This window comes from Sapajus apella, unplaced genomic scaffold (assembly GCF_009761245.1).
Source record: "Sapajus apella isolate SASKATOON/1434 unplaced genomic scaffold, GSC_monkey_1.0 scaffold180, whole genome shotgun sequence".
Lineage (NCBI taxonomy): Eukaryota > Metazoa > Chordata > Mammalia > Primates > Cebidae > Sapajus > Sapajus apella.
Genome location: NW_022437120.1, coordinates 40,889 through 64,122, shown reverse-complemented (window position 1 = coordinate 64,122; position 23,234 = coordinate 40,889). Strand labels below are relative to the sequence as shown.

General features: G+C 36.2%; 2 protein-coding genes across 2 annotated transcripts; both read right to left on the bottom strand.

Moving 5' to 3' along the window:
- Positions 1-1,247: 1,247 nt before the first annotated feature.
- DEFB131B (defensin beta 131B) lies at positions 1,248-12,487 on the bottom strand. Its single transcript, XM_032268383.1, has 4 exons — positions 12,478-12,487; positions 11,716-11,807; positions 10,162-10,288; positions 1,248-1,402 (listed from the first exon to the last, which is right to left on the bottom strand). Exons 1-4 carry the CDS (start codon positions 12,485-12,487, stop codon positions 1,248-1,250), a joined length of 384 nt encoding a protein of 127 aa, XP_032124274.1.
- A 1,297-nt stretch (positions 12,488-13,784) lies between these two features.
- Positions 13,785-18,937, bottom strand: LOC116543049 (beta-defensin 130). The gene is made up of 2 exons (XM_032268340.1): positions 18,880-18,937; positions 13,785-13,966 (listed from the first exon to the last, which is right to left on the bottom strand). The coding sequence occupies exons 1-2, from the start codon at positions 18,935-18,937 to the stop codon at positions 13,785-13,787; spliced, it is 240 nt and encodes a 79-aa protein (XP_032124231.1).
- Between the last annotated feature and the right edge of the window lie 4,297 nt (positions 18,938-23,234).

Genomic DNA, 23,234 nt, shown 5'->3' with positions numbered 1-23,234 from the left:
ATTATCCTTTTTTTTTTTTTTTGAGATGGAGTCTTGCTGTCTTGCCAGGCTGGAGTGCAGTGGCGTGATCTAGGCTCACTGCAACCTCCACCTTCTGGGTTCAAGTGATTCTCTTGCCTCAGCCTCCCGAGTAGCTAGGACTACAGGTGTCCGCCACCATGTCCAACTAATTTTTTATTTTTAGTAGAGATGGGGTTTCACCATGTAGACCAGGATGGTCTTGATCTCTTGAACTCATGATCTGCCCACCTGGGCCTCCCAAAGTGCTGGAATTACAGGCATGAGCCACCGTGCCCAACCAAAAATTATACTTTTGTAAATATACCTAGTAAACGGACATATCCCTTACATGACTAAAACCCTCTTATGCCAAAACATTTCTTTATTGACTCTCCCCACATTCCCAACCTGCTTTCTCTTCTGGCCTCTCTAGCTTCGTGAGTTATATTGGCATCCATCTTTTTATTAGCTTTGAAATCTCAATTATTGTTCATGCCTTTTCAGTATATCATATGGCCAATAAATCCTGCCAATATTAATTCTGAAATTCACCTTGCATCTCTTCTTTCTTTTTAGTTCTCACTACTAGTGTTCAAGTCCTAGATTACTAGAATAGAATAACATTGCATTCATAGATTGTGTTTACATAAAATTATATGTCTCATAACCTGAAAAATATATCTTATTTTCAAAACCACATAAAATTTGAACAAATATGAACTCTATCTTAGGCCACAAAGAATAATTCAATAAAACCCCAAAAGAAATAGGATGGATCAAATTCTTGAGTTCTATGAAATTATAGCTAACATTTACGTAATGTCTATAATAGGATCAAGTGCTGCTTAAGAACTTCAGGTATACTAACCCATACAATCCTAACGATACCACAATGTGGGTACTTATTGCTATCCCATTTTATAAATAAGGAAACTGAGATAGACAGAAAATAAATAACTTGCCCAAACTCGAACAGTTAATCAGTGGTGGGGCTGGGAAACAGGACTATGGATGAAAAAACAATGTGGTTGTGGATGTAAACTAAGAAAGTGAATGTTCAAATGCACAAATGAAAATAGAGTGTAAGCATTTATAAAATGTATATTTATTTTCACCTGACCATCTAAACATGCAATTTATAATACATTATTTTTTATCCGTCATGTTCATTATTCATAGATAAGAGAGTTTCAGACATTTTTAGTTGTTTTTCCTCCTGGAGTCTGAAGAAGTTGCAGTTGGAATTTTCACCACTTCGTTTGTCCCACAAATTTTGTTTTCTTCACTCTGCAGCAGATGTTGTTGTCAGGACAGTATCTCATTGCATATTCATCAGCGTGGCACTTCAGTTTGCAATGATAATATTTTCCATGACATCGAATATTAAAAGAGGAGCTTCTGGCTTTAAAAAGAGACGACAAAGGATATGACACAATATCACTTGTTATAGATGTTTTTCTTGTTTTTCTTTTTCCATTCCTAATTCGATACTTGTTATTTTTAAATGTCTGAAATGTTTTATAATAAATTAAATACATTAAAGAACTTTCCCAGAAAAACAAAAACAACAACAAAAGAAGGCAAGAGAAAAAGTAGACATGCTGAATAAAGACAAATGATGATTTCTCCTATTAAGAGAGTAGATAAATGAGGCAGTAGCTGGAAGTGGGCAGAATTTTAAATGATAACTATTATCACATGTTTCTGCCTAGAAGGAATTATCCAGCTTGGGGGTGGGTAGAGATTCATAATGCAGGAAATAATGTTTAATTTCTGGAGTTAAATTCTTAAAAACATCATTGGGGTTGGAATCTAGTGTAAGTGGAGGGGCTGGCCTGGAATCAGAGTGGAGAGAAGGTAGATTATGGATAAAGATAAAACTAAGTGCAGAGATATGGCGGTGGAAAAATGAAAAAGGTATCTTTGGTTCCTTCTCTGTTCTTGGTGAAATGAAAAAAAAGAAAAATCCTTAATTGAGAGTGAGAAGGGGTCAGACGGAGTTGAGTCATAGTTCCGGCTTCCCAGTGCATTCAGGCTCAAGGCCAGGTGTCCTTCACGGAGGAAGTTCCTGAGATACGCACAGGAGCCTAGAACCCACAATCCCCTACTTTGGTACCATTTCTTCCTTTCTCTTTTTGTTCCATGGGCAAGTTCCTTCCAGAGTTTCACTCTTTGCTGCAAGAGAAACCACCAAACTAACTTTTATAGTAATAATTTTCTTACTTTAAAAATAGTTTTATGACCTAAGTTTTTATCCTTAGACACTATGGGTAAGATTTTCTGCATTAACATTTTTGATATTCCCTTTAAACCTACCAGTCCTTCCCAAATCCTTTTTACAATTTATAAGTTAAAGCAATCGCCATGACCAACATCATGAAAGTTTCCCCTTATGTTTTCTTCCGTAAGTTTTACAGTCTCGGGTGATATTTTTAAATCTGTAGTTCATTTCGAGTTGCTTTTCATGTGTGGTGTAAGATGCAGGCCCAGTTTTATTCTTTGGCATCTGAATATTCAGTTTTCCCAGTACCGTGTATTGAAGAAACCATCTTTTCTCCATTATATATTCTTCACATGTTTGTTGAAAGCCAGTTGACTGCAAATGCGTGGGTTTATTTCTGGGCTCTCTATTCTATTCATTCCACTGGGCTATATTTCTCTCTTTATGCCTGTAGCATACGGTTTTGATTACTCTGTCTTAATAATACATTTTGAAATTAGAAAACGTGATGCCCCTAGCTTTGTTTTCCTTGTTCATTGTTTTGGCTATTTGGGGTCCTTTGGGGTTTCAAATGACTTTTAAGATTGTTGGGGTCCTTTATGGTTTCATATGAATTTTAAGATTGTTTTTCTATTTATGTCAAGAGTGCCATTAGGATTTTGATAAGGATTGTACATAATGTATAAATTTCTTTGAATAGTATGGACATTTTAATAATATGAAGCCTTCCAATTCATGAACATAGGATGCCTTTCTACTGATTTGTGTCATCTTTAATTTCTTTTGTGAACTTTTGCAGTTTTTAGTGTACCAGTCTTTCATCTTCTTAGTTAAGTTGATTCTTAAGTAGCTCATTTTTTGTTGCTATTATGAATGGGATTTTCCTTACTTGCTTTGCAGTTGCTTGTTGTTAGAGCTGTAGAAATGCAACTGATACTTGTATGTTGATTTTATATCCTGCAACTTAATAATTTTGGGGGGGTGAAGTTTAGGATTTTCTACAAAAAAGATTATGTAATTTGGAAATAGATAATTTTACTCATTTCCCCCCCTTTCCCAGTTTGGATGCCATTTATTCCATTTTCTTGCCCAACTGTCCTTGCTAGAACTTCTAGTACCATGTTAAATAAAAGTGGGAAGAAGGGGTGCTTTTGCCTTGTTCCTGATCTTAGAAGAAACACTTTCAGTTTTTCACCATTGAGTATGAGTGAAGAAATTCTTTTTACTTTTATTGTAAGGTAGGACTATCAGTGACAAACTCTGTTTTTGTTTACCTAAGAAAATAATACAGTTTTATTTTAATTTAAAGGGTAGGCTGGGTGTGGTGGCTTGAACCTGTAATCCTGGCACTTAGGGAGGCCCAGGTGGGTGGATCACCTGAGGTCAGGAGTTTGAGACCAGCCTGGCCAACATGGTGAAAGCCTGTCTCTACTAAAAATATAAAAATTAGCCAGGTGTGGTGGTCGCTGGCTGAGGCACGAGATTGCTTGAACCCAGGAGGAGGAGGCTGCAGTGACCTGAAGTCACTGCCACTGCACTCCCACCTGGGTGACAAAGTGAGACTCTGTCTCAGATTAACGTAAGGTAGGACTATAAGTGACAAACTCTGTTAATGTGTTAGAGAGATTTAAGATAGTGTTTTGTTGGTGTTGGTGTTTTTTATTATTTTAAATTTTTCACTTCCCTCTCTTTTTGCTTCTGTGGTTTAAGAGAAGACGGATGTAATTCTTATCCGTGGTTGTTCATAGATAAAGATTTTTTCTTCTTCCGGCTTCTTTTAAGATTTTATTTTTGTCTTTGATTTTCTAAAGTTTCAATATAATATGCCTATGCTTAAATTTTTTGTATTTATCTTGTTTGGGTATTCTCTCAGCTTCTTGGATATGTGGATTTTGTTTATCTTCAATTCTGGGGAAATCTCAGTCATAATTTCTTTAAACATTTCTTCTGTTCCTTTTTTTCTCCTCCCCCTAATACTTCATTACACATATATTGTTTCTATTGTAATTGGCCTAAATTTATTAAGTATTCTGCTCATTTTCATTCTTTTTTCTTTGCTTTTAAGTTTTGGAAGTTGCTATTTAAACTTCTTTAAGCTCATTGATTCTTTCCTTGATCATATCAGCCTATTGATGAATTCATGGTTATGGGCTAACCAGTGTTCCCCCAAAATTTATATGTTGAAGTCCCAATCCTTAGTATCTCAGAATGTAACCATATTTGAAGATAAGATTTTTTAAAGGAATGATAAAGTTAAAATGAAACTCCTAGGGTAGGGCCCTCCTACAATATGATTGATACCCTTATTAGAAGAGGAAGAGACACCAGGAACGCATGTGCACAGAGAAGATGCCATCAGAGGGCATGGCAAGAAGGCAACCAGCTGCAAGTCAAGACAGGCCTCAGGAGAAACCAAATGTGCTGACATCTTGATCATAGACTTACAACTTCCAGAACTGTGAGAAAATAAATTTTTGTTATTTAAGGTACCCATTCTGTGGTACTTTGTTATGATAACCCTATAGCAATGCAAGAATGACCCAATACATCTATATTGGACAAAATTGACTTTTAGTGAAAAAATATAAAAAGAGACAAAGAACACCATCATATAATGATAAAGGGCCAATTCAGCAAGAGGGTATAACAATTTGAAATATGTATATATATGCACATATATATATATATATATATATACACCCAATAGTGGAATCCTTAGATATATTAAAAATGTCATTAGCGCTAAAGAGAGAGGTAGGCCTCAACACAGTAATAACTGAGGGTTTCAACACCCCACTTCCTGTATTGAACAGATCATCTACGTAGAAAGTTAACAAATAAACATCAGACTTAATCAATCTGTACCATAGACCAAATTGACCTAACAAACATTTACAGAACATTTCATCAATAGCTGTGGAATACACATTCTTCTCAGCATCACATAGAATATTCTCCAGGATAGACCACATGTTTGGGCACAAAACAAGTTTCAACAAATTTTGAAAAATCAACATTATATCAAGTATATTCTAGACAAAAATGGAATAGAATTATAAATAGATAAAAAGGAGAACTTTGGAAACTGTACAAATACATGGAAATTAAACAACATGCTTCTGAACAACCATGAGTCAATTGAAAAACTAAGAAGAAAATAACAAAATTTCTTGAAACAAATGCAAATGAAAACACAACATGCCAAAACCTTTGGAATACAACAGAAACAGTGCTAAGAGAAACTTTTAGATTATAAACAACCTACTATGTACCTCTAAGAACTAGAAAAACAAGAAAAAGTGAAATCCAAATTTAGTAAAAGGAAAGAAATAATAAAAATCAGAGCAGAACGAAGTGAATTAGAGATTTAAAAATGCAAGCAATCTATGAAACAAAAAGTTGGTTTTTAAAAGAGATAAACTTTATAAAAACCGCTTGCTAGACTAACCAAGAACAAAAGAGAGAATGCCAATTAAATAACATCAGAAATAAAAAAGGAAACACTACAACTGATATGAAAGAAACAAGATGGATCATTAGAGACTGCTATGAACAACTATATGCTGACACACTGGAAAAACTAGAAGAAATTGATAAATTCCTGTACACATATAACCTACCTAGATTAAACCAGGAAAAAAAATAGAAAACCTGAACACCCCAATAATGAGTAACAAGACTGAATCAGCAATAAAAAGCATCTTAGCCAAGAAAAGCCCAGGAACAGGTGGTTTTACTGCTTAATTTTACTAAACTTTTAAAGAATTAACACCATTTTTTTCAACTATTTCAAAAAATTGAAGAGACAGGAATTCTTCCTAACTTATTCAATGAGAACAAAGACGCCCAAACCAGACAAGGGAACACAAAAATCAGAAGTAACGACCAATATTCCTGATTAACATAGATGCAAAAATTCTCAACAAAATACTAGCAAGTGATAGCCAGTAGCATATTGAAAATATAATACACCAAGATCAATTGTGATTTATCTCAGGGGTACAAGAGTAGCTCAACATATGCAGATTAATAAATATGATTCAACACATCATCAGCATAAAGGACAAAAACCATATGATCATCTCAAAAGCTGCAGAAAAAAGATTTGATAAAATTCAACATTGCTGGGCCGGGCGCGGTGGCTCAAGCCTGTAATCCCAGCACTTTGGGAGGCTGAGGCGGGTGGATCATGAGGTCAAGAGATCGAGACCATCCTGGTCAACACGGTGAAACCCCGTCTCTACTAAAAATACAAAAAATCAGCTGGGCATGGTGGCGCGTGCCTATAATCCCAGCTACTCAGGAGGCTGAGGCAGGAGAATTGCCTGAACCCAGGAGACGGAGGTTGCGGTGAGCCGAGATTGCGCCATTGCACTCCAGCCTGGGTAACAAGAGCGAAACTCCGTCTCCAAAAAAAAAACAAACAAAAAAATTCAACATTGCTTCATGTTAAAAACTCTCAATAAAGTAGGCATAAAAAGAACATACCTAGGCTGGGCACAGTGGCTCACATCTGTAATCCTAGCACTTGGGAGGCCTAGGTGGGTGGATCACAAGGTCAGGAGTTTGAGACCAGCCTGGCCAACATGGTAAACCCCTGTTTCTATTAAAAATACAAAAATTAGGGTGGGTGCAGTGGCTCATGCCTGTAATCCCAGCACTTTGGGAGGCTGAGGGGGGTGGATCACCTGAGGTCAGGAGTTCAAGACCAGCCTGACCAATATGGTGAAACCCCATCTGTAAAGAAAAATAAATTTTTAAAATAAATATAATTAAAAAAAATACAAAAATTAGTGGGGCGCAGTGGTGCATGCCTGTAGTCCCAGCTACCCAGGAGGCAGAGGTTGCAGTGAGCCGACACTGCGCTGCTGCACTCCAGCCTGCGCAACAGAGTGAGACTCCATCTCAAGAAAAAAAAACATATCTCAACATAATAAAGGCCATATATAACAAACCTACGATAATATTATACTGAAAAGTTGAAAGCCTTACTACTAAGAACTGGAACAAGACAAAGATGCTCACTTTCACCATTCCTATTCAATGTAGTATTGGAAGTCCTAGCCACAGCAATCAGGCAAGAGAAAGAAATAATGACAGCCAAACTGGAATAGAGAAAGTCAGATTGTCCCTCTTTGTCAACTACATGAGTTTAAATATAGAAAGACTTAAAGACACTACCAAAAACTCTTAGAGCTGTAAACAAACTCAGTAAAGTTGTAGGATACAAAATCAACATGAAAAATCAGTAGCATCTGTATATACTAATAACAAACTAGCTAAAAAGAAATCAAGAAAGCAATCCCATGTACATTAGCTACAAAAAATTACCTAGAAATAAATTTAACAGAAGACTTGAAAGATCTCTACAACACTTGATGTTGGTGGTTTGCTGATTTAACCAATTTCAGAGCTATCTGACCTTGGGACCTCTTGCTATGTATTATAATAAATTTTCTTTACTATTTTAGCCTACCGAGCCTGCGTTGCTTTTAACTTCATCCTGAAAACTTATTCAATGGAACAACATTAAAAAAAAATCCCCAGAGTGAAAGAAGATATTTGCAAAACTGTGTCTAATAATAGTTTAGTATCTACAGTATGTGAATAATTCAAAACTCAACAATAAAAAGACAAATAATCCAATTTAAAAAGAGCAAAGCATTTGAATAGACAATTCTCTAGAGAAAATACACAAATGGTCAACATATACTCAGCATCATTAGTCACTGGGAAAATGCAAATAAAAAACTACAACGGAATATCCCTTCACATGAACTAAGATAACTACAATAAAAAAGAAAATAGCAAGTATTAGCAAGGATGTGGAGGACTGGAACCTTTGTGCGTGGTGGGGATGCAAAGTTAAGGAGGTAGCTGTGGAAAAGTTTGGCAATTTCTCAACAATTAAACATAGTTACGATACAACATGACAATCCTATTCTCAGGTATATACCCAACAGAATTAAACTTATATCTACACAAAAACTTGAACATTAATGTTTATAGCAGCATCATGAATCATAGCCCCAAAGTGGAACAATCCACATGATATCAACTGATAAACAGAAGAGCAAAATCTAAAAAAATCCATACAATGAAAAGCTTTTTTACCAATAGCAATAATCAGTGTAGCTTTCCAAAAATAATTTTAAAATCCACCAATACGTCATAATAAAAACATATTAAACTGTGGCTTATACCTGAGATTTAGATTATTAATTTGCATATTTATCTTTTCTGAAGCACATATGACCTCAGAGCACATTTTAATATTTATTTCAAGATTCCCTAATTTATATAATTATACATAATTCAGCTTTTCCTCCATGAATGTTGGTGGTTTTTATATTTTTACTGAGATATAGTTTATCATAAAATTCATTCCTTTGTAGTATTCCATCCAGTGAGTATCAGTAGATTCTTAAAATGGGATATACTGATGACTGCTGAATGAAGGAATGAGGTACAAGTATATGCCACAACATGGATGTGTCTTGAAAACATTAGGCTAAATGAAAGAAGATGGACATGAAGGGTCACATATTTATGATTCTGTTTATAGTAAATGTTCAGAATAGGGATCTGGGTAGAGACAAAAATCAGACTAGTGGTCGCTAGAGACTGGGAGGAGGAGAGATTTCTTTTTAGGGTTATAAAAATGTGTGGAATTAGATAGTGGTGATGGGTGCACCATTTTAAGAATACACTGGTGGCCACTGAATGGAACACTTTAAAGGAATAAATTTTATGGTAAATTATATCTCAATAAACATATTAAAAACCCACTAACATTCATGGAGGAAAATTATAATTATTCATTATTACATAAATAAGGGAATCTTCAATAGTGAAGTGTTATATAAATGAGGAAATCTTGAATTGTGAAGTATTAAAATGTGCTTTAGAAATTATAAATAAGTCAACTAGTAATCTAAATCTCAGGTATAAACCACGGTTTAATATGTTTTTTTATGGAGTACTGATGAATTTTTAAATTAATTTGGGAAAGTCATACTGATTATTTAATAAATATAGTTACATAATTGGCTAATTATGTGGTTAAAAATTAAGGTGGACTCTTAAGTCTTACCATACAAAAAGTAATTTCCACATACGTTAAATGATATCGTAAGAGTTTTATTCAATTTTATTTTTATTTATTTATTTTTCATCTTACTAGCACTTTCTAGTTGGCAAGAATTTTATTCAACTTTAAAGGAACACAGAGAGTAGGTCCCTGCCTGGGTCAGTGGTGAAAGTATCCTGTGAATCAAGGATTATGGTGGGACACCCACCTCTTCACCTCCAGCCCTTCTTCTAGTCACCATTTGCTTTTCATTCTTGCAGTTCTTTAAATTTCCTGTATTCTGTGTGCATCCTCTCACCATCTTTTGATCAAACACAACTCTCAAGTAAGTTTATTTTTTATTTATTATCATTATTTTTTTGAGACAGGGATTTACTCTACTGCCCAGGCTGGGTGCAGTGGCACAACCTAAACTCAACGCAGCCTTGACTTCCCAGGTTCAAGTGATCCTCCTGCCTGAGCTTCCTGAGTAGCCAGAATCACAAGCACGCACCACTACACCAGGCTATTTTTTTTGTATATTTTTGTAGAGATGGGGTTTCGCCCTGTTCCCCCTCCAGCGACTGGTCTGGAACTCCTGAGCTCAAGTGATCCACCCACCTCAAACTCCCAAAATGCTCGGATTACAGACATGAGCCACTGTGACCAGCCTCAAGTGAATTTATAATAGGTTAAATCCTGCAATGAACCACCTTATTGATGTCTTTAGTATCAACTCTTCAATCCTCTGAGCAGCCTTCATGGTACAATAAGATCTGCCCATGTCTAATTTATTTTCAGACTCTTGAAATACCTTCCATTTTCTTTACTTGTAATTTTAGAACTTTGGAATAAAAAGTTTCTATCTTACCTGGAGGAATTATGGACAAGGCAAGGACTCCAAAGATAAAAACAAGACCCTCATGGTTGAATAGGTAAAGCAGTTTAGAGAGAATCAGTGGCTGAGGTGAAGAGGACTTCTGTGTACATTTAGTCCTCTGAAGAGATGAGTTGCTGAATGACTGCTGAACCTTCCAGGAGCAAGAACATTTCTATGCTTCAGTGAGAATTTATATCAGGAGACAGCATGCAATCATCATGACTATCAGTCATTCAAAGTACATTTATCAAATCTCAACAGAGTGCGGGCAAAGGTAGCAGAAAAGACAGCCATGGCAAAGGAGGAGAGAGACTCTGTTGAAATATCAGCATTGTCTCATGCATTCTGGAGGAATTGTAAAAGTGAAAGAAGCAGTTATATAGGAAAAGCATTCATTTTATTTTTTCTGATAAGAAGAAGAAGCACATGATACAACAGCATGCCTATTTATTAATATTTTTGGCACTGTGTATTCGCATCCTTAACCCGTGGCATTAGATTTGAAATTGTAAACAGGCTAGTAAGATATAGAAAAGATTTCATTTGATTATCTTTCTGTCCAATCAACTGAATGAGATCAACTACTTTTTACACTGAAATCTAAGTTAATACAAATTCTTTACACATCAGTTATATGTAATATGAGAGGAATAAAAGAAACACGAGTGGGCCTTAGAGAACCTATGATACACGTGGGAAAGCAAATAATATGTACAAAGCAATGGCAATGCAACATGAGCATATTTCTGACAAAGAGGTGCAAATTACCACTTAGACACTAAGGAAATGAACATAAACCCCAGAATATGTTGGGTGGCCTAGGGAATGCTTAAAGAGGGTATGAGCAAACTTTATTTATTTATTTAGAGACAGAGTCTCACTCTGTTGCCCAGGCTGGAGTGCAGTGGTGTGATCTCGGCTCACTGCAACACCTACCTCATGGGTTCAAGCAATTCTCCTGCCTCAGCCTCCCAAGTAGCTGGGACTACAGGTGCACACCTCCATGCCTGGCTAATTTTTGTATCTTTACTAGAGATGGGGTCTTGCCATGTTGGCCAGGCCAGTCTCAAACTCCTGGCCTTAAGTGATCTGTTGCTTCGGCCTCCCAAAGTGCTGGGATTACAGGCGTGAGTCACCACGTCCGGCCAGAATATCAGCCTCAGAAACTGCAAAGTACATGCACATTCCTGGTCTTACTTGATCTTCGTGGCTTTCTAGATGGTCTCACTACGGTGAAGGAACTTTTCTCAGTACCAAAAAGGAAGTTCTCTTTCTGCCACGGCTTCTTCAGGGTGCTACTTCTATAATACTTCACAGTTTCAGTGAATGGAACATGTGGTTACTTTATTTAATCAGGCATTCCCTGCCTTTGGAGACTTTGAAAATGACATGTTAAGTTGAATCAGGAATGGGGCGGCCTTGGAAGAGGCAAACTTCACAAGTCTAAGTCTAAGGAGGGCCAATGAGGGGCATGAAAGCTCTGGGGATGTTTTTCCCTAAACCTCCATTCAGGTCCTTTCTGCTGAGCTGCAGGGGCAGTGGTACCTGGGCACAAGCCTCTGCCGGCACCCTAGAAACACAAAGGGGGATTTTAGGGTCGTCGTGCTGGTTATTGCTATTGCTGACTGTTCCATTTACTGAAACCAGAATGGCCGAGGATCACTGGCATCTCTGATCAAGAATCCAGAATTGACTGATTTTTTCTCACCAATCTGAGAAGTCTTTCCTTCTTGATCATGAGAAAAGCTTTGGAAATACAGTTCACATTACAAAGCAACAGACTTTATGAGAACAAATAATTGAAATCCTTTATGGAACACTAAGGGCAGAATTTTCTCTGCTTGATATATTCTATGAACTTTGTTTGCCAGCCTGATATAGGTTTGCACCAACCTAATAGATTTGGAGCCAGGAGACAGGTTTGGAATGCTTCCCAGGAAGCCCAAGAACATTGTGTAATCCACGGGCTGGCGATCAGGGATATCAAAGAAGGGTCACAGGAAGGCTCACTGCATTCTGGGAGTGGGCCAGTAGGCACCAGAGGGGCATTGAAAGATGGCTTAGATTGCAGACAGCTTCAGTAAAAAAAGATAGAGTGCTTTGACAAATGCCTTTCCTTAAAAGAACACCAAGAAGGAGAGCAGATAGCTGTCAAATATAAGCTGTCACAGTAGAGGAAGAAAGGAGGCAATTTACCATTAGATAGTTAAATCTGACCTAGAAATTATTGCGTTTTATTGCACATAGCGCTCCAGGAAGGTGCCAGATTTTCAATAAATAATTTATAACCAAATATTCATTGTTTACCTTCCTTCATTTGGATTCTAATACCTTGGGCTTTAACATAGAGATTGAAGACATTCAATCTTTGAACTTCGATTTATGCCTAGACATTTTAAAAGGAAAGTTTTTGTTTATATTCAAATGTCAGAAATTTTTCCTTTTTAGTATTTTGATACAGGAGGGTATTTATGACTTTAAAAATCCCTTACTGTCATTAATTATCAGAGAATCTCTAATGTGCTATACTGAATAATGCAGTGGCACATAACTTAAGATGACAAAGAAGATATGAATTTTCAGCTTTGGGTACAGTGTACCTGGTAAAAAATTGTATTAGTGTGTTATTCTGAGATTAGCTTAGAATCTGATCTCAGAGTAATACGCTGTTCATGCGTGATTCCGAGAAGATATAGAAAAAGCGATGACTATCACTGAAGAAACAGATCCACGAAGATGCAATTAGAGTTATTTTAATAGACTCCTGATGTCTCCTCTGCATAGGGAGATAACCCACCCTCCCCGCTCCCCGATGGACTGACTATAAGCTTTGTGGTTAAAAAAACACAAACTCTTGAATTTTGTTTGTGAGGTAATTTGCTCTCATTCTAGATTTTTTCCATGTTTGTGGCACTCATGCCATGTCGTACTCCTGGTATCCTTCCTGCCCTTTAATTTTCTTGGCCTGAAAATGGAGTTATCTGACAGTTTGGAAAGAGCTAACCAGGCATGCTGACTTAGCAGCTCTTCAGCTCTACAGCTCCTCCTAGTGAGCCTACTCGTACAAAGCAGGTCTTCTTTTCTATTTCCCTAGGGGCAGAGGGCAGCAGAGGGGAGACCTGCTTCAAGTGCTGGAATGACTGGAATGGTCATGTGCCTAATTCTCAGGTGCCATGTTAGCAAGGTGGCATCATTAGCAGACGTTAACCCATGTTATCTAAGTAGGTCTCTGTTAGTAATGGAAATGATATTTGTTCAGAACCAGATGAGGAAGAAGGCTGACTTTCCACTTCAAATAATCAAACACTGCCTACTGCGACTGCATATTCTTATTGTTTTACATGTTTAACATTTTTATCTTTATGTTTTTCTTAGAAACTTACATTTTTTTATAAACACCTGTAGGGTATGAAATTCCTCTATTATTTATTCTTAGAGTTCTTAAAAGGCTTGAATGTGCATCAAGAAGAAATGCTCCAGGAGTCAGTCAGTACATGTGGGATTAGGACAACATTTATTTCCAGTCAATGAAGAATAAGAAATTATGTTAAACAGAAGTCTGCAAAATTTATCCATCAATTCTGGAGTTCAAAGGGCTTAAAGTTTGCTCCCACCTAAGGAGATTTTCCTTTGGGAACTGGAGTTGGATAGGGCTCAAGTATCCACCACCTTCTACAACATTTTTTTTCTTCACTACATGTACCAATGGTATCATCTAGTGTGCTGCATCTGGCGTCTCTGCACACCCCTTTCAAAGCAATACACTGTTTTTGTCCTGGAATAACGCCAGTCTTTCCTACACAGGAAGAGATTTAGGAACGTCATTAATTCACTGTTGGAAATGTACATAAAACAATAAACCCCCAGAAGAATGCCTTTGGGATAGAAAAGAAAACATTATCTATAAAAAAGGATCAGACACTTAGACAAAAATGGTGCCTTTTTATGGGAGGGGAGCTAAGATTGCAGATTATATACACCTTGAAGGAAATAGGCAAATTTCTAAAAACCTTTAAAGGGATTGTCCTCCCTTAGAGCAGTACATTTGGAAATGTGTGGAAACATTTGTTCTTGCCGCTGTGACTAGGGAAGGTGTCATTGGTATTTAGTGGGTAAAGCACAGAATTACTGAATTTTTCACCTAAGGAATTGTCTTGCACCAAACACCAACAAGGCCCCCCTAGGGAACAGTTTCAAAAAAAGTATGTCCTTCCACCTTCCCTTCTGTGTGTACATCATTCTTATCAAATGGTGCAGGGTTGCATCTTTAGCTCCTTTTAAAGAAAGCCTATCAATCCTTTAGATTTTATCTAAACTAATTTCCCCATTTCAGGACTATGTAAGAAATACCTTTCCTATGTTGCTCAGTGCCTCATAAATAAATAGACAGACAGACAGACAGACAGACAGACAGATAGACAGATAGATACTTGCAGAGAATTACTCACAGAGCTAAAAGGTATTTTCCCTTAAGTGTATTCACATTTTCTCTTATTCATTTGGTTGTTGAGAAGCATATGGCTATGGGTGTGCTCTAACTCAGTGGTTTCCTCTATGCTTACTCTCCTTTCTCTTGCTTCTCAGCACAGCCATAGTTTATTTTTCCTACTGTGGATCACAGCAGATGTCATATAAGAAAAACACTTTTGCTTATGTTCCTTAACAGACATTGGCTCCTGAAGCATCCTATTAACACACCTGGATCTTATTTTTGCTATCCTGTAACATTCTACCTCTTGCTTCTTTGCTTCTGCAGTTTGACTAATAGTTTGATGGCCTTTTCGGCTCTGAATCTTTTTGTTGTCGTTGGTTATTGTTTTGTATTTAAACTAGGCTATCCTTATTATTTCTCTATTTTGTCTAAATAGATCCAAAGCCAGAAAAACCAATGCAGGCTTTGGAACTGAGTGCTCATAACCTGTGCAAGATTGTCTTCCACCCTTGTTAGAAGCTTCAACCTAGTAAAGTCTGGTACTATGCTCTACTACCAGATGAGCAGTCTGTAAACTCAGGGTTTCTATGCAGCAAGAGAATGTCCTGATGGGGGAGTTGGATAATATCTGGTAATACTACCTCTTTTTTCCCCCAAGACTATTGTGGAAGAGGAAGTGGTTGCCTTTCAGAGAGAGACTTGAAGTCTCACCAGCCAGTTATGGAAGGTGCTGGCTTAACTGCATTTTGCAGTTGGCTAAACAGCAACTCCCATTTCCTCCTCCCTCCCCAGTCCCTGGCAACCACCATTCTACCACCTGTTTCCATGGGTTTGACTATTTTAGGTACCTCATATAAGTGGAATCATGCAGTATTTGTCTTCTGTGACTGGCTTATTTCATTTAGTGTAATGTCCTCCAGGTTCATCCATGTTGTCACATACGGCATAAAATCTCCTTGGTTTCCCCAATATATAATCAGAAGATTTTGAGTAAAAAATCTGACAGAAATCAGAGTTATCATTTTTGTGTGCATATCCACACCTATGGATTGATAAAAACAGCAACATTGACCCAGATTAAAGAGATTTGATTTTAGCTGCAATGTTGCTACTATGTGATCGTAGTAAAATCACATTCTGTATCTGTACATGGGTTCTATTATCTAAAATAAAAACAATTACCATTAGATTTTATTTTAATTTGAAATCATTACCATCATATAATTTCATATCAGATGTCACCACAAGTGTGTCTGACTTCAGTTGTACCTTCTGACCAATTGCATCTTCTGAGAACCAAAGGAGAATTGCACAAGCTCCTTCAGAAGCAGGCAATCATATGTGAGGTAGGTCTCAACATGTCCACAGAGTAGGTTAAGATCAAACAATTGAGTAGCTTTGATTGCATTTAAAAGAGTATCGGAACTGGAACGGACAAGAGTGCCCTCTCTCACCATCCTAATCAATATAGTACTGGAAGTATGAGACAGAGCAATCAGCCTTTTGAAACAAAAGACATCTAATAGGAAAATAAGTCAAATTGCCTCTTTTTATTGATGATATGATTTTACACTTAAGGCATCCTAAAGACTGTGCCAAAGGGATCCTAGACCTGAGAGTCAACTTTAGTAAAGTTTCAGGAGGATGCAAAATCAATGTACAAAAATCAGTAGCTTTTTTATAAACCAATAATGTTCAACCTGAGAGCCAAGTCAACAATGCAATCCCATTTATAATAGCCACACAAAAAATCAAATGCCCATGGAGACATTTAACCAAGGAAGTGAAAGATCTTTACAAGGGATACTACAAAACACTGTTGAAAGAAATCACAGATGACACAAGCAGAAAAACATGCCCTGCTCTGGATTGGCAGAATAAATATTATGAAAATGGTCATACTGCCCAAAGCAATTTATTCAGTGCTATTCCTATCAAACTACCAATGACATTTTTCACAGAATAGAAAAAAGCTATTCTAAAATTCATATGAAGCCAAAATATAGCTCAGGTAACCAAAATAATCCTAAGCAAAAAGAACAACACTGGAGGCATCATCCTACTTGACTTCAAATTATATTACAAGGCTACAGTAACTAAAACGGCATGGGACTGGTATAAAAGTAGATACATGGAACTTTGAAACAGAATAGAGAACCCAGAAATAAAGCTGCACATTATCTGCTCTTTGACAAAATTGACAAAAATAAGCAACCGAATAAAGGACTCCCTGTTCAATAAAGGGTGCTGGGATAGCTGGCTAGCCACATGCAGAAGAATAAAACTGGATGCCTATCTTTCACCAAAAAATTAATTCAAGATGGATTAAAGATTTAAATGTAAACCTCAAACCATAAGGATTCTAGAAGAAAACCTAAGAAATACCATTCTAGATATTGGCCTTGGGGAATAATTTATGACTAAGTGTTCAAAAGCAATTGCAACAAAAACAAAAATTGACAAGTGGAGCCAAATTAAACTAAAGAGGTTCTGCAGAGAAAAATAAACTATTAAGAGAGTAAACAGCAAACTACAGAATGGGAGAAAATATTTGCTAACTATGCATCTGACAAAAATCTAATATCTAGAATCTGTGGGAAATGTACATAAACAAGCAAAAAGCAAATAACCCCACTAAAAAGTGGGAAAAAGACATCAAAGACACAAACAGACACTTCTCAAAAGAGGACATAGAAGCAGTAAGTAAACACGAAAAATAGAATGTCATTAATCACTAGAGAAATGCAAATCAAAACCGCAATGAGAACTGTCCCACACCAGTGAGAATGGCTATTATTAAAAGTCAAAAAGTAACAGATGCAGATGAGGCTTGGAGAAAAGAATGCACATACACTGCTGGTGGGAATGTAAATTAGTTCAACCACTGTGGAAAGCAGTCTGAAGATTTCTCAAAGAACTTAAAACAGAGCTACCATTCAACCCAGCAATCCCATTACTGGGTATATTGTCCAGAAGAAAATAAATCTTTCTACCCCAAACATACATGCACTCCTATATTATCACATAACTACTCACAATAGTCAAGACAAAGAATCAACCTAGGTGCCCATCAACGGTGGATTGGATAAAGAAAATGTGGTACATATATGCTATGGAATACTATGCAGACATAAAAAAGAACAAACTCATATCCTTTGCAGCAACATAGATGCAGCTGGAGGTGTAATCCCAAGCAAATTAATACAGAATAGAAAACCAAATACCGCATGTTCTCACTTATAAGTGGAAGCTAAACATTGGATACTTATGGACATACAGATGAGTCTACACTGGACCCTACTAGAGCGGGGAGGGAGGGGAACAAAGATTGAAAAACTGACTATTTGGTACTATGGTCGCTACCTGGGTGATGGGATCATCATCATATTCACAGCACACATTATACCAACCTAACAAACCTGCACATGTACCTGAATCTACAATATAAGTTGAAATTATTTTAAAAAAGAATCTCAGAGGTAAAGCATGGAAGAGATCTTTGTTCACTGACCACATTCATTTTGAGTGATATGAACATCCCACTATTAACAGGGGAGATAATAATTTTATCAGAAACTTACTAGGATCTGGATGAAACATCCAGAAGACGTTTGATTCTATATTCCCTTTTAAATTTGATTCTACATTTTAATAAACTTCTGAATCACAGACCTTAAGAATGCAACAAAGAGTCTTAAAATGTCTTCTATATTATTTGTCTTATGCTTAAAATTTTGCCATTGAAGCTTCATGCTACTGTTTATACTTTTTCCAAATTCCCCTGCTCCCAAATTTCTATTGGTCTTTTATAATTTGACGCAACACTTTCTTGTTGAACTGTGTCTTATTTGCCTAACTGCTACCCTTGACGAATATTCCTCACCGATAGACTCTACATCATTTCCATTCACTACCAAGTCTGAGCCAAGGGCTGTCATCTTTGCTGTCCTTTCTGGAGAGTGAGGCCTTGATGATAGCTATTTGCTGTATTCACTAACCTTTAAATCACATATCAAAACTTCTATACCACTACCTCTATTTCGGTCCCATTTTCTAATTATGGAGCTCTTGAACTCCCATTTTCTTTTGAAAGAACTCCTTGTCCTGCTTCTTAATTTTCGATTCATTAGTACCAAAGAAGATAAGCATGCTGGATTTCTGAATCCCTAAGGCTGTGAATTGGGGTCTGAGTTAGGGTGGCCACAGTATAATTCTCTCAATAGACCTCTTATGGTCTGGGCATCCCAATAGACTTCGATAATCATTCACCATCTTACCTTTTGGTATTAAAGTCACAAAGAGGAGGAGAACAGAAATAAAGGAATGGAGTTTCATGGTTGAATACCCAACAGAGAGGTGAGTGATCAGGGCTGGTGGAACACAGGGGCTTTTATTTACTTCTGGGGGCCTGAGGTTCCTCTTAGTCAGTGAAGCTTAACAGCAAGGAAATAAAACAGCTTCCGTTGGAATATCTCCAAACCCTAGAGTCTCTAAATTTGGTGACAAATTAACCTAATTATAGGAAACCAGATGGGTAGCCCTTTCCTTTTTCTGTGGGCTCTCAATTTCATCACAGTTAATACCTTTAGTTAATTTTCTTTTTTGAATGGGGCCAAGAAGTAAGGTCATGTGAGTACAGGACTTCCTTATTATAAAAGTCCTAGGGCTTGCAAAAAAACATTTCCATAACACACCTTTTTTTTTTTTTTTGCAAGAGGGACAAGAGTATTATCTAAGGTTCATTTATGAGAAGCTATGTTTTTTAATTAAGTTATTCCTTAAAAGAGAGGCTATCACTTGTGTACAGTGTTCTTAATCACATCTGAAAGGTGGATATGCTTAATTCAAATTGAAAACAAATAGTTTTTCATCATTATTGATCTTTTGTATGATTATCTCATACAACAGGTGAATAAGATCAGGAGAGTTGAAAGATAAAAGACAGAGTAAAGTGCACAGCTCCTGTCAAAAGACTCTGGCCCTAAAGAGACTCCCTAACCTTTCACCCTAACCAACCACATAGCAACAAAATGTTGAAAGCTTAAGAGCATGCCTTTCATCAAGAATCAATTGACCAAAATCCAATTTACCCAAAACAAATTTACCTTCTGTTCAATTCCTTATTGGCACATTTCCCTGAATTGATATTTTTTAAAATTTGTAAACTTTCATATATGATGTAAGTCTTTTTTGAAAAATCTATATACATATATATGTAACTTATATAGCTTTTATTTGACTACTTTTGATCATTTTCATGGCATTTATGAGCATTCACCAATTTATTTATTAATAATCTATTTTAACAATTTTATATTTGCAAAAATGTTGCAAAAGAGTAATATTCAAAATAATTTTTCTAAAGTAGAACAAAGCTGGAAAATTTAGACTACCTTGTTTCAAGACAAAGCTACATTAATCAAGACATTGTGATACTGGAATAAGGAGAGACATATAATTCAACAGAACATAATAGAGACTCAAGGATAAGACCATCATATGAATGGTCCGCATATGGATAAGACCGTATATATTTACACATGGGCAACGATTTTGACAAAGGTGTTAAATAAAGTCTTTTTTTTGTTTATGCCCTCATTCTTGTTTACGTAATTCATTCAAGTGGTTCATGTGCAGGTCTGCCACATGGGTAAATTTTGTGTCATGGGGGTTAGGTGTACAGATAATTTTGTCACCCAGGTATTCAGCATATTACTCAATAGGTAGCTTTAATATCTAAGTTGATTCCGTGTCTTTATTGTTGAGAATATTGCTGCAACGAACATACACAGGTATCTATCTTTACGGTGCAATAATTTATATTACTTTTGATATGTACTAAATAATGGGATTGCTGAATCAAATAATGCTTCTATTTTAAGTTCTTTGATAAATCTTGAGACTTCTTTCCACTGTAGTTGAACTAATTTATATTTCTACCAGCAGTATATAAGCATTCCCTTCTCTCCAAGGCCTCCCCAGGGTCTGTTAGTTTTTGACTTTCAAAAATAGCTATTCTGACTGGTGTGAGAGGGGATCTCATTGTGGTTTTGATTTTCATTTCTCTAGTTATTAGCGATATTGGACATTTAAAAAAATATGGTGGCTGTCTTTCTGTATGTCTGCTTTTGACAAGTGTCCACGTTTGCCAAATTTCTAAATAAAGGTTTTTGTTTATTGATTTAAATTCCTTGCAGATTCTGGATATTAGACTTTGGTCAGATGTGTAGTTTGCAAATATTTTCTCCCATTCTGTAGTTTGCTATTTACTCTGTTAAAAGTTATTTATTTATTTTCTCTGCAGAAGCGCTTTAGTTTAATTCAGCTCCACTTGTCAATTTTTGTTTTTGTTGCAATTGCTTTTGAAGACCTAGTCATGTATCATTTCCCAAGGCCAGTGTTTAAAATGTGGTTCCTAGATTTTTCTCTAGAATTCTTATAGTTCAACGTCTTGCATTTAAATTTTTAATCTAACTTGAGTTAATTTTTTGTATATGGTGAAAGGTAGGCATTCAGTTTCATTCTACATATGGCTAGCTAGCTATCCCAGCACCATTTATTGAACAGGGAGTCCTTTCCCCATTGTTTATTTTTGTCAACTTTGTTAAAGAACAGATGGTTATAGGTGTGCAGCTTTATTTTTGTGTTACAGCAATCTTTATCTCTGGAATAGAGATTCTGTTCCAATGGTCCATGTGTCTGTTTTTGTACCAGTCCCATGCTGTTTTGGTTTCTGTAGCTTTGTCAGATAGTTTGAAGTTGGGTAGTGTAATGCCTCCAGTGTTGTTCTTTTTGCTAAGGATTACTTTCATTTGTCAGATTCTTTTTTTTTTTTTTTTTGCTTCACACAAACTTTAGAACAGTTTTTTCTAATTCTGTAAAAACTTCATTGATAGTTTGATAGGAATAGCATTGAATCTGTAAATTGCTTTGGGCAGTATGGCCATTTTAACAGTATTGATTCTTCTTATCTTTGAGCATGGAATGTTTTTTCATTTGTTTGTGTCATCTGATTGCTTTCAGCAGTGTTTTATAATTCTCATTTTACAGATCTTTCATCCTCCTTGTTAACCGTATTCCTAGGTATTTTTAGTTTTTCTTGCAGCTATTATGAATAGGATTTTGTTCTTAGTGTGGCTCATAGCTTGGTGTATAGAAATGTTGCTGATTTTTTATACGTTGATTTTACATCCTAAAATTTTACTAAAGTTGTTTATGAAATCTATGGCCTTTTGGCAGAGGCTATGGCATTTTCTACTTACAGAGTCATGTCACTTTTGAAGATAGATAGTTTGACTCCCTCTCTTTCTATTTGGATGCCTTTTATTTCTTTCTCATACCTGATTGCTCTGGCTAGGATTTCCGGTCTTTTCAACTAGGGGTTCTGGAGAAGTAGATACAAACAGAAGTCATATAACTTTCTATTATGTAGCCTGAGAAGTCAGAAAGCATCGTCTGTACTGTATTTATTAGTTAAGGCAGTTGCAAAGATTCAGATCAGGCAGAGGGAACATAGACTTTACCTCTCAGTGGAGGAGCATCAATGTTACATTATAAAAAGTCCTTGAGGGATGGAATATATGTTTTTAGAAAACTATACTTTTTGAAAATGCACTTTTGAAAAATACAATGTGCCACCATAGTTTTAATTTTTTTCAATTTTAAAAATGTCAATTTTATATTGTTCAATGCATTATGATCTCGACTAAAATTACCAGAATTTAATTGTTCATCGTTTTCAATATTGGGAATTGTTGTGATTAATAAGTAATAATAATAGTATAATGAATACATTATATGCTACAAATAGTGTAATAAAAAGGTTGTGGTGTAGTGACATCAGCAAAAATGGAATAAAAATTTTCAAAATTTTTATCTTTATAAAATCTACTAAAAAACTGGTAATAACTGTCAAAACTTTTTAGAACTCTGAAAACTAACCGTTTATAGACTTGCATATGTTGAACCAGCCTTGCATCCCCAGGATAAAGCCTACTTGATCATGGTTATGTCAATAGATGCAGAGAAGGCCTTTGACAAAATTCAAATTTTATGCTAAAAACCCACAATAAACTAGGTATTCACGGAATGTATCTCAAAATAATAAAAGCTATTTATGACAAACCCATAGCCAATATCATATTGAATGGGCAAAAACTGGAAGCATTCCCTTTGAAATCTGGCACTAGACAAGGATGCCCTCTCTCACCACTCCTATTCAATATAGTATTGGAAGTTCTAGCCAGAGCAATCAGGCAAGAAAAAGAAATAAAGGGCATTCAATTAGGAAAGGAGGAAGTCAAATTGTCTCTATTTGCAGATGACATGATTGTATATTTACAAGACCCCATTGCTTCAGCCCAAAATCTCCTGAAACTGATAAGCAACTTCAGCAAAGTCTCAGGATACAAAATCAATGTGCAAAAATCACAAGCATTCCTATACACCAATAACAGACTTAAAGAGAGCCAAATCAAGAACAAACTACCATTCACAATTGCTACAAAGAGAATAAAAAACGTAGGAATACAACCAATAAAGAATGTAAAGGAACTCTTCAAGGAGAACTACAAACCACTGCTCAATGAAATAAGAGAGGAAACAAACAGATGGAGAAATATTCCATGCTCAT

Bases quoted from the DNA above. Each gene is read 5' to 3' on its own strand.
- DEFB131B (XM_032268383.1), bottom strand. The intron at 10,289-11,715 runs GTACCACTGCCC...TCATCTCTTCAG, and splicing joins CGGCAGAGGCTTGTGCCCAG to AGGACTAAATGTACACAGAA. The intron at 1,403-10,161 runs GTAAGATAGAAA...CTCTTTTTAAAG, and splicing joins CTTGTCCATAATTCCTCCAG to CCAGAAGCTCCTCTTTTAAT.
- LOC116543049 (XM_032268340.1), bottom strand. From the start codon at position 18,937: ATGAAACTCCATTCCTTTATTTCTGTTCTCCTCCTCTTTGTGACTTTA. The intron at 13,967-18,879 runs GTAAGATGGTGA...CTTCCTGTGTAG, and splicing joins TGTGACTTTAATACCAAAAG to GAAAGACTGGCGTTATTCCA.